This window comes from Suncus etruscus, chromosome 8, assembly GCF_024139225.1.
Source record: "Suncus etruscus isolate mSunEtr1 chromosome 8, mSunEtr1.pri.cur, whole genome shotgun sequence".
NCBI classification, from domain to species: Eukaryota; Metazoa; Chordata; class Mammalia; order Eulipotyphla; family Soricidae; genus Suncus; species Suncus etruscus.
Genome location: NC_064855.1, coordinates 35,989,694 through 36,006,388, shown reverse-complemented (window position 1 = coordinate 36,006,388; position 16,695 = coordinate 35,989,694). Strand labels below are relative to the sequence as shown.

General features: G+C 38.9%; 1 protein-coding gene across 1 annotated transcript in view; it reads left to right on the top strand.

Moving 5' to 3' along the window:
• The window catches only part of XPO4 (exportin 4), a 107,244-nt gene that overhangs the window by 72,080 nt on the left and 18,469 nt on the right, over window positions 1–16,695 (top strand). Inside the window, exons 10-15 of the mRNA XM_049778218.1 lie at window positions 5,614–5,790; window positions 6,509–6,651; window positions 7,156–7,301; window positions 8,285–8,462; window positions 15,087–15,246; window positions 16,413–16,582. Of these exons, the coding sequence (XP_049634175.1) occupies window positions 5,614–5,790; window positions 6,509–6,651; window positions 7,156–7,301; window positions 8,285–8,462; window positions 15,087–15,246; window positions 16,413–16,582 (974 nt within the window). The remainder of the gene's footprint in view (window positions 1–5,613; window positions 5,791–6,508; window positions 6,652–7,155; window positions 7,302–8,284; window positions 8,463–15,086; window positions 15,247–16,412; window positions 16,583–16,695) is intronic.

The window sequence follows — 16,695 nt, the reverse complement described above, 5'->3', positions numbered from 1 at the left end:
TTAGCACCCTGGCAATCACTGATCTTTTGTCTTGGTTTTGCCTTTAAAATATTGTACAGTTGGAGTCATACTGGATTGTTAGATCATAAAATTCAATTGTGTCAGGAGAACAATAATTATTTATTGCCAGTTTTATTTCCAAACTTAATTTATGACCTTTTCATTAAAAAAAAATTAGCAGCTCTTATTCTTCTTCACATTCTTACCAAACAGGGAAAGCAAAATTATTTTTCTCTTGAGTAAAGAACTGCAAGTTTACTTGCAGATTTACCTTTATACACATTTAACTTAATTGTAGAAGTTGCAGTGTAAGTGCTGTTACCAGTTTTTTGTTTTTTGTTTTCCTCCACCCTTCATTTCCAAAGAGAGTAAAGTAGGGTCAAGTAGTCTCATAAGCTCTAAGGCCCTTTCCAAAGCCTGTCTGGCAGCAGGCCTGCCTGAGCCTGAGCCAGGCCTGAGCACATTGTGTCTTGCTGCACGTGCTCTGGCTACACTGCTGGGTTCTGGCCAGCCAGTGTTAGGAAAGAGCACTTGGTTGGGTTTCATAGTCCTGTGCTCAGCCCAGAAAATTAACTTCTAAGTGTCAGTCACCAGATTTCTCACACTTGGCCTGATGGGTTTTGTTTGCTATATTAAAAAAAAAACAAAAACAGAACCTTTTTTGTTTTGTTTTGTTTTTGGGTCACTCCTGGCTCCACACTCAGAAATTGCTCCTGGCAGGCTTAGGGGACCATATGGGATGCTGGTATTCGAACCACTGTCCTTCTGGATGCAAGGCAAACACCTCACCTCTGTGCTATCTCTCCGGCCCCCATCATTTTTGTTTTTTAAAGACACTTCTAGGGTCTCTGACAGTCCACCTGTGTTCTCCTTTTTTTCTTATATTAGAGATTTACAGGAGCATTGTTCTCTTGCAACAGTAAAGATTCTTGAAAAAAAAGTTGTACTTTATTTGTATTTTATTTCTAGTTTTCTATATGAATAATTAATTACAATAGCATGCTTAGATATGTACTAAAGAAGAGCCAAGAGGTCTTAGAAAGTTCCTTGCTTTTTTTTTTTTTTTTTTGAGACATTGGTGATCAGAGGATAGTGTGCTCTAAGTTCCTCTTATTGGAATAAAGTTGCTTTTATTTTGGCAAAACAGATTATTAAATTTAACAAATGATATCTGTGAAGCACTTTATTAATACTTAAACAGGACACAGATGTTTCTATGGGAGGCTGGTGACTTTATAATTCTCCATATGTCAAGGCTTAAATTAGTTAGTATTCAAAAATTCTGTCATATTAGTAAAAAAATTTTTCTGCTGAAAGTAACAAATTGAGCATTGTGCTTAGTCCTTTTAGCACTGTGTTTATTTTATATATCTTTTATCCCCAGAACCACAGGTAGTTTTGTGTTGTTGTTTTGTTTTTGTGGTTTTTGGCCATACCCAGTGCCATCAGCGATCACTCCTGGTGGGGCTCAAGGGACCAAATGGTGTGTTAGGGGTCAAATCTCGATTGACTGCATGCAATGCAAACACCCTATCTACTGTACTGTATTGGCTAATAGGGATTATTTTGTTAGTTTTGTTTTGCTTTGCTTTTGGACCACACACCCAGTGTTGCTTAGGGGTTACTCCTGGCTCTGTGCTCAGAAATCATTCTTGACAGGCTTGGGAAGACCATTTAAATCAAATCCAGGTCAGCTGCATGTAAGGCAAAGCCTTAACCACTATGCTATTGTTCTGCCCCTCATAAACAGTTTTAAAAATAAAAAAAAATTTTTTTTTGATTTTTGGGCCACACCTGGTGATGCTCAGGAGTTACTCCTAGCTATGCACTCAGAAAACGCTCCTGGCTTGGGGACCATATGGGACACTGGGGGATAGAACCGCTTTTCATCCTTTGTGCAAGACAGATGCCCTACCACTTGCGCCACTGCTTCGGTCCCTAAAAATTTTTTTTGATGTTTCAAAAATTCAAAAAGAAAACATACCATTCTGAAATATTGTAAAAGAACTATCGTATCAACCCAGGGGTATCCCTGGCACCTCACTCACTAGAATTGTGCCCATCCCAGGCTTTCCCTCTTAATTTCTGTTCTTCTAAAGTTCCATTATTTGCACAGGGACCTCTGAGGTATGTCACTGGTAATGTTTTATTATGATTGATTATTCCATATTTCTACTAATAGGCCTTTTCTATTTCCCATTACAGCATTAAACATTCTTGTACTGTTGCTGTTTGTGGTAATGGGTCATATTTTGTTGCAACCCCATCATTCACACATTTTTGTTGTTGCGTGCCAGATGTCTTATACTTTGCTGTGGTGCTGGGGGCCCCACTAGGCATTGTGGGGCAGTGCTGAGGATCAAACTTGGGGCCTCACACAGTCAAGGCATGAGCTCTACCACTAATCCCCATCCCAGGCCTCTGGAATAAGCATTTTGTGTGTGTGTGTGTGTGCTTTTTTTTTTTTTTTTTTTTTTTTTAGGGGTGGGGCCACTCCACAATGCTCAGGGGTTACTCCTGCTGGGGCACAGGGTAATCCTGAGGGCACCAGGAATTGAATTTTATCAGCCACATGTAAGGCAAGTATGTCCTTCTCACTGTGCTATCTCTGGTCCTTCAACACTCTTACTAATTTTAATAATTTCTCTGTCTTCTCTTCACAGCCGTCTGAATAATGACAATTAGATAATGTTGAATATAAGTGGAATGAATGGTTTACATATGTATGATAGAAAAAAAACTTCATCATTAGGAGTAATGTGGGACTGTGTTTGTTTGGATTACTAGAAATAAACTTATTTTTTTTGGTGTGTGGAGGGATCATACCCAGTGGCATCCAGGAGTTAACTCCTGACTCTACACTCAAAAGTCGCTCCTGGCAGGCTCGGGGGACCATATGGGATGCCAGGAATCGAACAGGGGTCCGTCCTGGGTTGGCCACGTGCAAGGCAAACGACCTACCACTGTGCTATCATTTTGGCCCCTAGAAATAAACTTTTTGTTTTGTATTGTTTTTTGTTTTTGGGCCACACCCGGCAGTGCTCAGGGTTTACTCCTGGCTATCTGCTCAAAAATAGCCCCTGGCAGGCACAGGGGACCATATGGGACGTCAAGATTCGAACCAACCACCTTAGGTCCTGGATCGGCTACTTGCAAGGCAAACACCGCTGTGCTATCTCTTCGGCCCCAGAAATAAACTTTTAAAGTCATGGATAGAATAAATTTTTGAGATGGTTCTCTACTGAAGGTTTCAGGGTTCTGTATTTGTAGGATGAGGGTCTATTTGCTTAGGAAACCAGATATATAATATGTTATAAATTAGAATTATAGACTTTTAGTGTTCCTGGATTTACTAACGTTTAACAAGGTGTCAAAATTATGTATTGTGGCAATCATTTTCCAGAGAATATGTAATAAAAAACCTACTACTCTTATTTATATCATGCTACTTTTTCTTCTTCTTCTTCTTCTTCTTTTTTTTTTTTTTTTTTTTTTTTTTTTGTGGGGGGTCACATCCAATGGCACTCAGGAGTTACTTCTGGCTCTATGCTCAGAAATTGCTCCTGGCATGGGGGACCATATGGGAAGCCAGGAATCAAACCACCATTCATCCTGGATCGGCTGCATGCAAGGCAAATGCCCTACTGCTGTGCTGTCTCTCCTCCCCCAGTATGACATCATTCTGATAGTTGCCATCATTCAAAAACTGTGACCCCCTCAATTGTCTGCTTATATGTTACTGTCTTTAATGTATCATCTGAAATATTTTGCTTCACACACTTTCCTAGTGAGTTCAAAAAGCTTGAATTGTATTGTACATCATTTATATTCTTTTTTTAAATGATTTTTATTGAGGGGCCAGATTTTTTATTAAGACCAATATGAATTACAAGTCTTTCACAGTTATATTTAAGGTACATAGTGACAGTGAATTAGGGTAATTCCCACCACCAGTGTTGACCTCCCTTCGCCCCGGTTCCCAGCATGCATCCTGTACCTCCCCTCTTTACCCCCTGGACTGCTAGTGTAACAGATCCCCTTTGTATATAACTTGTAGATTTTTATTCTGTTGTCATTGACTTTGGATTTGGTATCATTTATATTCATTTTTTGGTTTTTGGGCCACACCCAGTGACACTCGGGTTACTCTTGGCTATACGTTCAGAAATTGCTCCTGGCTTGGGGGATTATATGGGATACCAGGTTTCGAACTCAGGTCTGTCCTGGGTCAGCTGCATGCAAGGAAACACCCTACTGCTGCGCTATTGCACCTGCCTCTCATTTATGATTTTGTACAATGAATAGTGCTTGAGTTTATTTTGAGTTTTACTAGTAAATTGTTATTTGGAAAATTGATACACAGATAAATTATTTAATGAGGTTGCTAATTAAAGACAAAGTTAGGATGTTTAAGTGATCAAACAATTCAAACATTTTGAGCTCATAGAGGTATACCTAATTTCTTTGAGGAATTTTCTCATATAGCACGCTTTACTGTTTAATATCAAAGTTGTTACAGAGTCCTGCCTGAGGAGTTCACATGTTCTTATGGTTCCTCCACCATCTCCTTATGCTCCTGAATTTGCCTTTTTGTGACAACTATTAAAGAATACTTACGGGGCCTGGAGAGATAGCACAGTGGTGTTTGCCTTACAAGCAGCCGATCCAGGACCTAAGGTGGTTGGTTCGAATCCCGGTGTCCCATATGGTCCCCTGTGCCTGCCAGGAGCTATTTCTGAGCAGACAGCCAGGAGTAACCCCTGAGCACCGCCAGGTGTGGCCCAAAAACCAAAAAAAAAAAAAAAAAAAAAGAATACTTATGAGTTTAACTCATATGTTTGAATTATGTTGATTATTTCAGCCTATTTTTAGTATTTCATCTTTTTCTAGCATCATTAAAAATTTGCAACAAGTAAGATGGTGGGGGAGGTCACACCTGTTGGCACTCAGAGATTAGTCCTGGCTTAGTGCTCGGGAGTCACTCATGGTGGTACTTGGGGGATCCTAGTGGATGCCGGGAATCAAACCTGGATTTTCAACGTGCAAAGCAAACTCCCTCCCCGCTGTCCTTTTGTTCTGGCCCTACAAGTGCAGATTTTATCTTCTGATTTTTAAAGTTTTCTCTTAACTACAAGAAAAGGGTTTTGTTTTGTTTTGTTTTGTTTGTTTGTTTTTTGTGGTTTTTGGGTCACACCCAGCAGTGCTCAGGGGTTACTCCTGGCTCCATACTCAGAAATTGCTCCTGGCAGGCACGGGGGACCATATGGGACGCCGGGATTCTAACTGATGACCTTCTGCATGAAAGGCAAACGCCTTACCTCCATGCTATCTCTCCGGCCCCAGAAAAGGTTTATTTTCTAAATGTACATAATGCCAAACAACTAAGCTTCTAAAAGAAAGATAAAATTAGTTCCTGTTTACCTAAGAATTAGGTTGTTAGATGAGAATGTCTGCACATTTTTTATTAAGATATTTGCATTAGTTTAAAAGCAAGCTCAATTACTCATTGACTAATTCTCTGGAAAAAGTTGGAAATAGGCCCTTTTTTTTTTTTTGGCTCTTGTTACGGTGTCTCTTTTCTTACGATTTGTTTGAACTATTCTTTTGTCTCAGCTTGACAAAGATGACATGGTCTATATGGAAGCATATGACAAATTGCTGGAGTCCTGGCTAATTTTGGTCCAAGATGATAAACATTTCCATAAAGGTTTTTTTACTCAACATGCAGTTCAAGTTTTCAATTCCTATATTCAGTGCCACCTAGCTGCTCCAGATGGCACGAGGAATTTGGTAAGTTTTAAGTCAGGTTTTATTTAAAAATCCATTTTGTCTTAGCGCTTATGTATTTTATTCTGTTACATTGTCATATAGTAGAAATTTGGACCCTTCATAATTTTTGGTAAAAGCTTTAGTGAGAACAAAATGCTTCTCCTAGTAAAATGAATCCTTACTTTGTGGAATATTGTTGATAGCTACCTTTTTTTTTTTTTTTTCAGTTTTCGTTATACACCTGTGTCTGCCTACATGTCAAGTATAAGAATTGTTTTCTGTATCCAAAGGACTACAACTCTTAGAGATGTCAGATTTTTCTCAGTGACAAATTAGGTTAAGTGTTGGGAGGAGGGTATGGGTAGAGTGAGCTTCATATTTGAGGACAGGCTATGGGGCTAAAGGCACTGTGTCCCACTCCCCTTTGTCTGACTACAAGAATTGTCTGCAGAGTGCATTAGGGCGCTTGCAAGGAGGCTCTCTCTCTCTCTCTCTCTCTCTCTCTTTCTCTCTCTCTCTCTCTCTCTCTCCCTCCCTCCCTCCCTCTCTCTCCCTCTCTCTCTCTCTCTCTCTCTCTCTCTCTCTCTCTCTCTCTCTCTCTCTCTCTCTCTCTCTCCCCCTCTCCCCTCTTCCCCTCTCTCCCCTCTCTCCCGAATTACTTTGTAGTGCACTGAAAATGTACTAGTTCTTACGCAAAAGAATGCAGCTCCTCATTCTCTATTTCTCTCATTGATGCTAGACTGCCAATGGTGTGGCCTCTCGTGAAGAAGAAGAAATTAGTGAACTTCAAGAGGATGATCGAGACCAATTTTCAGATCAACTAGCCAGTGTAGGAATGCTAGGAAGAATTGCTGCAGAACACTGTATACCTCTTCTAATAAGGTACACACAGTCCAAAGAAACCCCATGGAGCAAATATTCTCTATTCACAATTCCCTGGAGAGCACTTAAAAGTATTTAAAGACTTTAAGCACATTTGCCCCGTATCCCAGCACACTGGAACAAATGGAGAGAAAAATACTCATGATTGCATTCCTTGGCTTGTACATTTGGAGCCCAGGCACTACAGCATAGATGGCAGAGAGATTATGGAAAACATGGTATGAGAAATGATTTGACCCATATCAATAAAAACTTGGAATAACCAGTTTTCAAATGCCTGTTGTAAACTTTGTTTGTAAAACAATGTTTTAATTCTGTGTTGTGAACAATAAATCACAGTTCCTATAGTGCTATGAGAACAGTTGTGTATTATAATAAATAGTTTGTATGTGTTTTGCACAAACACCTTAATTTATGTTGTCTTAATAAATGGAAATTGTAAGTTTTCTAAGCCATTTCTTATTACACTTTATAAAGCTATTATTTTCCCTTCACCCCTTTTAGTTTATTAGAAGAAAGAGTCACAAGACTCCACGGTCAATTACAACGATATCAGCAGCATCTACTTGCATCTCCTGGTTCAAGCACCATTGACAACAAAATGCTTGATGATCTGTATGAAGATATTCACTGGCTTATTTTAGTCACAGGTTGGTTGTTTTGGGTTTTGACTTTGGTTTTGAATTGTTCACTGAACAGTTTAGGCCTTAAGAGAAGTTTTGTACATTAAAAGATAGGGTGCATCCATTATATGGTGTAGGATTCAGATCTAGCAGCTCAGGCTCCAGAGCTCAGGTGGATTTTAAAAGAATATTGGCGAACATAGTTCCCATCTTATAAAATGTTTGATGTGGAACACTCTGTAGGCAACTAAGTGGTAGTACTTTAGGTATTGTTCCTGTCTTTTAAAAATTATTATCAAAATCATCTTCCTAATAAACTGACTCTTAAAGGGGTCATAAGAAATTGGCCCTGCTCACGCTATTAATTTTTGGATCTAGAGTTTGAGTTCAGGCAATCTGACTTTTAGTCTTTTGTTTGTTTGTTTTTTGTTTTGGGGCCATACTTGGCAGTGATCAGGGTTACACTGGCTCTGAGCTCAGGAATCACTCTTGGTAAGGCGCAGGGGACCATATAGGATGCTGAGGGCTGAACTTGGGTTGGCCACATACAAGGCAAGTGCCCTATCAGCTGTACTCTCTCTGGCCCCTGAATAATTACACTATCAGTGCTTCTAAATTGTAAGCAAACAGAGAGAGGAATCTTCATTTTTGAACAGTCTTTCTGACTTTGATACTGATTTGATGTGATAATAGTAAGATTTCTGTTAACCTCTATAGAATAGATACTGAAAGTTTTTCATAGGTAATAGTTTTTAAAAGCCTACATGTCACTATAAGTTATAAAATTGTGGAAAACATTTGTTTCTATCCTTTTTTGTATTTTATGACAGTAAATTATCAGGCAAATGGAAATTTCATCTCATCAAACTTGAACATATTGCCAGTTTTAATTTACTTTTACATCAATTTATATGATGTCTAGAAGTCAAATAAAACTGAAAACATTTATAGTGCATTTTGATAAATGTAGATTTGTTAAGTGTTCATTTTTAATTTTTTTTAAACTGAAGGCTACCTCTTAGCTGATGATACTCAGGGAGAGACTCCGCTAATACCTCCAGAAATAATGGAATATTCCATTAAGCATTCATCTGAAGTTGACATTAATACAACACTTCAAATTTTGGGATCTCCAGGAGAAAAAGCTTCTTCCATCCCAGGGTACAACAGAACAGATTCTGTGATTAGGTAATATGAACTCTATAGCTGTGCTCTTGTAATTCATACTGTTTTATAAATTCTGAGATGATGGGGTAGATGACTTGAGTGATAGTCACACTGTAAATCTGATACAGGAAAGAAAATAAAACTTGGAGAAGCCTTGAAATAAACAAGGATGGCAAATTCTCAGTGTATGTAGGCAGTGCCTCTGGTGAGAAGTGACAGCTCTCTCATATACCGAGGAAAACAATTGTAAGTTATTCTGATGACAGTGAGACCTTGAAGGTACATTTGATCTGATAGACTTGTAAACATATCCCTTGTCCATCAGAAAGCTACACAAATGCATGGGTCTATGTATCCTTATCAAAATTAAGAACATATGATTCTTAAAGCCAGATGAAGATTAACAAGTATTTATTGTTCATTCTGTGGCTTTTTTCTTATAAACTAAAAATATTTATGCCAAGTATGTAAAAGTTGAGGGCCTTGTTGGGTGAAATTACTGGATACCTCAAATAAGAGAATTCACTTTGATATTCCCAATAGTAAAGCAAATTATAAAAAAGAAATTAATTCTTTACCTAATATCTGGATTGTAGGCAGAGATATTCAATAATAAAATATTGGGTTTTGTCAGTTGCAGAAAACTCAAACAACATTCTGTCCCTCTTTCAGTGCAAAAATATATGGATATCATTTAAACCTGTGCATAATTTTATAGGTGCAACATTAGGTTAATATCAAGGATATTGAGAATTTACTTCCTTTATTGCTACATTCTCTTGTTTAAAATATTAATGCTCTATTGAGAAATTTTTCTCTTTTTGGGGTTACTATAAGTATTAGTCTTAGTGTCTGTGGAAATCAATGTTCTTGATTTGATTAAGATTCATGGTGAGTCTTAATTTCAAAAGCAGTTTATTTTAGGGTGCTGTCGTACTATATTCTTTGTCACATATCTTGCCTGGGCAGTACCATCAGGAATGCTTTCCTTGTATTTTCAGTGCTTTTTCAATTTTTGCCAGTCCCAGGTTTCAGTGTGGGAGCAAATCATTTTGTTATCTGAGAGCACAGTCTATGGAGGGTTGATCTGTGGACTGAGGCGAAGCACACTAGCTACAGCCTGCCTCACCCCATCATTACTGTATAGCCCACTGAATTAACATGAAAAAAAGGGAATAGAAAACACTCATTGTTTTACTAAGATGTAAATCATATTTATTGACAAAATTACTCAATAGTTATTGAGATCAACTATGTGCCAGGCACTATCCTGGGAATTTGGGATACACAGTGGCCAGTATAAGCAAAATCACCCATTTTAATCTCTTTGTAGGGAAGAGACAATAAATGGACAAGTTATATAGTATGTTGGAAGATAATGAAACTGAGCAATAGAAAGGGGGGTTTGAGTGCCAGGCCTGGGAATTGTTGGAATTTTAAATAGATGTTCAGTGTAGACTTTATTTAGATGGTTACTAGTGAACAAAGAGTTTGGCAAGGAAGATCATGAGTGAACAGCTAATACAAAAGCCTTAACACTTGCTTGGTACATTCCAGGGAAAACAAGAAAATCAGCAGATATAGTTGTTCCATCAGTGAAGTGGAATCTTATAGGAAAAAAAGAGTAATCTGGTAAAGACTGTATGCCTTTGCAATATCTTTGGGTTCCAAAGAAGATAGATTCTACATGAAGTGGGGTGTTAACTGCAGAGTTTTAAATCAGATAAGTCATTTGTGCATTTAAAGGTTGTTTTTTTGAGAGTGAACCATTAGGTTCACTATGATCAGGGACAAGGATAGAATCAAGAGAGATTATTTATGAGGTTAGTTTCAATAAACCAAGAAAGAAATGATTGTGTTCCAGACCAGAATTATAATTACAGATTATAAGAAGTTGGAGAAAACTCCTGTTTGGTTTATTATGTTGGCTTTTAGTTTGTGAAATGCAAAAGTAATTCAAGATTTATTTTGAACATATAGTAAACTGTACGTGCTGTCTGAAATATAAAATGTTTAGATGGCATATTTAAGAAATTAAGGTAGAATAAGGCATTAGCCTTGGTATATTAATGATTTAAATATTTTGATATCTTCCTAAATTATTTCTTTAGTTTCATAAGGCAGAATGTGAGACTAGAGTACAAATGTTAGAATGTTACTATAAGCCCCTGCATTTTCTTTTTTTCTTTTTTTTTTTTTTTTTGGTTTTTGGGCCACACCCGGCAGTGCTCAGGGGTTACTCCTGCCTGTCTGCTCAGAAATAGCTCCTGGCAGGCACGGGGGACCATATGGGACACTGGGATTCAAACCAACCACCTTTGGTCCTGGATCGGCTGCTTGCAAGGCAAACACCGTTGTGTTATCTCTCCGGGCCCACCCCTGCATTTTCTGACTGGCAGGGGGAATAGGGAGAGACTGGGAAAAGAGGGCCTACCTTAGCACTGATGCTTTTTTTTTTTTTTTTTTTTTTTTTTTAGATATATGATACATAGCCCTTTTATTTTAAGGTACCATGATTTACTGATTCATAGTTGATTACGAAGTTATTGATAATTCAATTTTAGGCACAGACCACAATGTTCAGGCACGGACCACAATGTTCAAACACCAATTCTAATATCAGTGTCAAATTTCCTACACCAGTGTCCCCAGTTTCTCTCCCACACTTCCTTTTATCCTCCAGCTATCTCTGTGATAGGCACTTTAGTATTATTATTGTTTAGTTTTAGGTATTATAGATCAAAACAATAATTGGTTTACAATACTATATTGATTGGATTTCATGACTGACACATTTCTGCGTCCTCCCTCAGACACTACCTTCTTTTGCCATTGTCTTAGTAAAGTAGCACTCTACTACCGACAGTGCTCAGGGGGACTATATGGGGTACTGGGAATTGAACTCTACCCTCTGTGTTATTACTCTGGCCCCCGAATTATTTCATGAAGGCTAAATAGAAGTTTTCTTTTTTTTTTTTCTTTTTTCTTTCTTTTTTTAGTATTTGGGCCACTGGCATGAGAGAGACGAGAAAGAGATAGTGAAGGAGAGGGAGAGAGTGGAGAGGGAGAGGGGGGGAGAGAGAGAGAGAGAGAGAGGGAGGGAGAGGGAGAAGGGGGAGGGGGAAAAGGAGAAGGGGAAGAAGAAAGGAGTAAGAGGGAAAGAGGGAGGAGAGGAAAGAAGAGAGAGGAGGAGGAGAGGGAGAAGGAGGGAGAGGGAGAGAGAGAAAAGAGTGACAGGGAGAGGGAGAGAGAGGGAGGAGAGAGAGGGAAGGGGAGGAGGGGAGAGAGGGAGGAAAGAGGGAGGGAGAAAGAGAGAGGAAGAGAAGGATAGGGAGGGGGAGAGTAAATAGAAGTTTTCAAGGACTAGAGAAAGGAAAGTAGAATTCTAAGCAGTGATCATAGCATAGACCAAGGCTATGTGTAAGTATAGTTTCCAGCAAGGAGAACTCGGGTGTTCTGTGTGAGCCTGTGTAAGGTTGGGTTTTTCATGAAGATGGAGAAATTTTCATGGGTACTGTGAAGTAGGCAATTAAAGTAGGCAGGATGGTGAGAGGGGTTTGGAGTGGGAATATGAACTAAAGAGATTGTTTTAGAAGAGGATGACAAGGCAAGTAAAGGAGGCATCTTTGGGAAGCAATAGTCTAATGAGGATGGGAAAACTCACTCTAAAATTTGCTAAAAGATTGCATATATCATGTGGAAAGAAGAAGGTGTGAAGGTTCCCTGGGGACCTGTAAGCTCATCTTCCTAAGAACTGTGTCAGCCTCACCCTCTCACAAAAAAAAGGGCAAAATTCTCGTTCATCTTAACTTCTGCTGTGGTGGATTGGCAGGTATGTGAATGGTTGTAGTAGGCCATGTGACAGGACATTTCCAAGAAGATCAGTCAGTAGGTTTGAAGATCTCTGCATTGAATAATGTAGTGGAGTATTTATTTCAGATGTCTGTTAACATGTTTTTAAAAGTAACTTTTGCTTATAATATGGAGGAGTTCAGATAATAAAAGAACCCTGCTATTTTTAAAAATACGCTATTTATGTGAATGAGTTTTTTTCATCAATTAAAATAAAAAAAAATAGGAATCAGATTATGTTCCAACTATTTCATTCTAGCAATAAGTAATACTATTCACTGACATATAAACGAATTTAGGAAAATAGAATTTTGCTATTGTAAGATCTTGCTCAGTTAAACATGCTTTATTTTTATGTCAGAATGTTTAAATTTATGTTATTTTGCTCAGTTGTATACTAATAAGTATTATAATAACTCAATCAGAAGATATATTAATATGATCACTGGAATTTTTTAAAATTATATTTAATATCTGCATTTGTATCAGAAGTGTATGGTGTGATCAGTAAAATAAGTGGGCATTAAATGATTTAGGATAATGTGTGGGGAAGTGAAATTGGAGTCAGAATTTAAGGAGAAAAACAATAAAGTTTCTGACTATTAAGAAACAGCTTGTTTAGCATATGGATAATGGTGGGTATCAAAATGCTATGGTGCATTCCAGTGTGTAATTAAAAGATTACTATGACTTTAATTTGATAAGCTATAAATTACTACTTTTATGGAGAAACGATCAAAAATGTAATGAGAGGTTCTTAGAATATTTTTGTTCATGTAACGCACAAAGTAATTTATTAAAGTTTGAGCACTGGTGGTATAGGGGATATATATGGTAGGAATATATATAGGGGATTTACATATAGTAGGAAAACAGTATCTAGGTAAAGTAGGATATCAGAGACTGGGAAAGTATAAGATAGAATAGAATAAGAATTAAAAACAGGGGCTGGAGTGGTAGCACAAGGGGTAAGGCATCTACCTTGCCTGCTCTAGCCTAGGACAGACCTTGGTTTGATCCCCCAGTGTCCCATATGGTCGTTTCCCCAAGCCAGGTGTGATTTCTGAGTGCATAGCCAGGAGTAACCCCTGAGAGTCATTGGGTGTGGCCCAAAAACCAAAAAAAAATAATAATAAGGATATTTATGAATCTTTACTAATATCCAAAGAAAGACTGTTTTCTAAATACAAGTGGTCAATAGTATGTAGCACTTCTGAGAGATCCAATTGGATAAAAAAAAAATTGAATCATGCATATATAAGATTCCATCAATTGGAAATCATCTCATCATCCCAAGAGCTTTATAGGAAACAACAGAAGTCAAACTTTAGGTGACTAAATGTGTCACGATGGCTTCTCTTGGTTAGTCTGCTGCTTTGCCCTTTGGTTTAAGTCAGTTAAGTGTTGCCTCCTCTGCTTATGTGCTTTCTTTGGCTCCATAAAAAAGGCTTTATTTACATGTCTGCATTTCATGCTATTATGAATACCATAAGAATTATATGCTTCTGAACAATAGGTTATGATGTAGATTGTTTTGCTTTGTTTGCTCTTGAGATCACTCCAGCATTGATGAGGGATCTATGGCCAAGTGATGCTTGGTTTGACACTCCAGGCCTGATGTTTGGGTCCACCTATGCCATGCTGTTTGGCCAGGTGGTGCTGGGAAGTCACCGTAGCCAGCACGGGCACCATGTAGTGTCTGTCAGCCCTTTGAGCTATCAGCTGACCCCTCAGGAGTTAATTTTTCTTGTCAATGCTTTTTCTTTTTTCTTTTTTTTTTTTTCTTTTTTTTTTTTGTTTTGTTTTGTTTTGTTTTGGCTTTTGGCTTTTGGGTCACACCTGGCAGTGCTCAGAGGTTACTCCTGGCTCTATGCTCAGAAATCGCTCCAGGCAGGCTAGGGGGACCACATGCCAGGACTCGAACCACTAACCTTCTGAGTGCAAGGCAAATGCCTCACCTCCTTGCTATCTCTCCGGCCCCCTAGCCAATGTTTTATTTTTAAAAACTGAAGATTTGGGGGCCAGAGAGATAGCATGGAGGTGGGGCATTTGCCTTGCACGCAAAAGGACAGTGGTTCGAATCCCGGCATCCCATATGGTGCCCCAAGCCAGCCTGGAGCGATTTCCGAGCATAGAGCCAGGAGTAACATCTGAGCACTACCAGGTATGACCAAAAAACTAAGAAGATTTGGACCAGAGCAATAGCACAGCAGATAAGGTGTTTGCTTTGTGCTTGGCCAACCTGGATTCTTTCCCTGGCATTCCATTGGTCCCTGAGTCTGCAAAGAATTATTTCTGAGTGCAGAGCCAGGAGTAACTAACCCCTAAGTGCTGCTGGGTGTGGCCCCAAACAAACAAATATTATGAACAATAAGGTTGAGACAGTACAGTAGGGAAGACTCTGCCTTGCATGCAGCCAACCTGCATTTGATCCCTCACACTGAATATCTTTCTTCCTTAAGTCCTGTCAGGAGTGATCCCTGCCACAGATTTAGGAGTCAGATATAAATACTGTCAGGAACAATCACAAAACAGAAAGAATAAACTGTTAGGAAATCAGGGGACCAGAGCAGGACTTGGCCAATGACACTATACAGCTGAGCAGATAGTGCATTTGTCTTGCACGCGACTAACCCAGGATCGATCCCGACATTTACCCTATTGACATTTTCAAGTGTAACCAATTTGGCCTAAATTGATTTGAAAGCAAAAATGGACGTGAAGAAAATATTTAAAATGAGTAGATGATGAATAACTGATTAAAAAAATAACTTTCTTTTTTTTTACCTACAGGTTATTGTCTGCAGTTTTGAGAGTTTCAGAAGTTGAATCTCGAGCAATTAGAGCAGATCTCACTCACCTACTTAGTCCTCAAATGGGCAAAGATATTGTTTGGTTTCTAAAACGCTGGGCCAAGACTTACCTCCTGGTGGATGAGAAACTGTATGATCAGGTCAGAATCAAAACTATTTTCACCTGGATCTATAATGATGGAATTTTTAGAACTTGAGAACATTTTTTAAGTGATTTTCTATTTTTCTTTTTTTGGGGGAGGGGGCAAACCTGATGATGCTCAGGGGTTACTCCTGCTTATGTGCTCAGAAATCACTCCTGGCTCAGGGGACCATATGGGACACCGAGGATTGAACCCAGGTCCAACCTGCTGTGCTATCACTCCAGCCCCAGTGATTTTCTTTTTTTGTTTTGTTTTGTTTTGTTTTGTTTTTGGGCCACACCTGGCGATGCTCAGGGGTTACTCCTGGCTGTCTGCTCAGAAATAGCTCCTGGCAGGCACAGGGGACCATATGGGACACCGGGATTCGAACCAACCACCTTTGGTCCTGGATCGGCTGCTTGCAAGGCAAACACCGCTGTGCTATCTCTCCGGGCCCCCCAGTGATTTTCTTCTCTAAAGTTAAAGTTGGATATCAGTTACATTACAGAAGAAAATTAAAATGGAGGCTAAAGCAATGGTACAGTGCTTACGTTATACATGGCCAAACTGGATTCAGTCCTTAGGGCCATATATGGTCCCCAAGCCACTAAGCATAGAGCATTCTGGCTTTAGCCGCAAAATACAACCACTTTCTCTCCCCAAAAAAAGAAATGCACAGGATATAGTTCTTGCAATAATCCATTTCATTACATTTAATTTACACTGCTGTTATTTTTATTTTATTTTATTTTTTTGGTTTGGTTTTTGGGTCACACCTGGCAGCGCTCAGGGGTTACTCCTGGCTGTACACTCAGAAATCGCTCCTGGTAGCTTGGGGGACCATATGGGATGCTGAGATTCAAAGCACCATCCTTCTGCATGCAAGGCAAACACCCTACCTCCATGCCATCTCTCTGGCCCCTACACTGCTGTTTTTGAGTAGTCTAATTTGTATTGTATTTAGTGTAAATATGGCATCATGTTAATATAAAGGTAAAACTCAGGGAATTAACATTAGAAAACATTAAGTAGATATGCATGTTTTTCTTTGACTTACAAAAATGAATACATTCAATAAATTTATGGGTTATAAGTAATTATTTCACACTTAGATGTTTAATTTCACTTTGAATGCGTTTCCTGGTGCTGTTTTTAATCTTAAAGGCATTTTTTTTCCTCTGCAGATAAGCTTGCCTTTCAGCACAGCCTTTGGGGCAGATACAGAGGGCTCACAGTGGATTGTTGGCTACCTCTTACAAAAAGTCATCAGTAACCTCTCTGTCTGGAGCAGTGAGCAGGACTTAGCCAATGACACTGTACAGCTCCTTGTCACTTTGGTGGAGAGACGAGAAAGGTATGTAGGTGCTGGGAGTCAGGCTTGTGTGTATGTCCAGGTAGAGAAATCTCAGTATGCTTTATAATGTAGATTTTTCAGATGTACCTGGCATTTGCAGGAGTTGTTTTGAA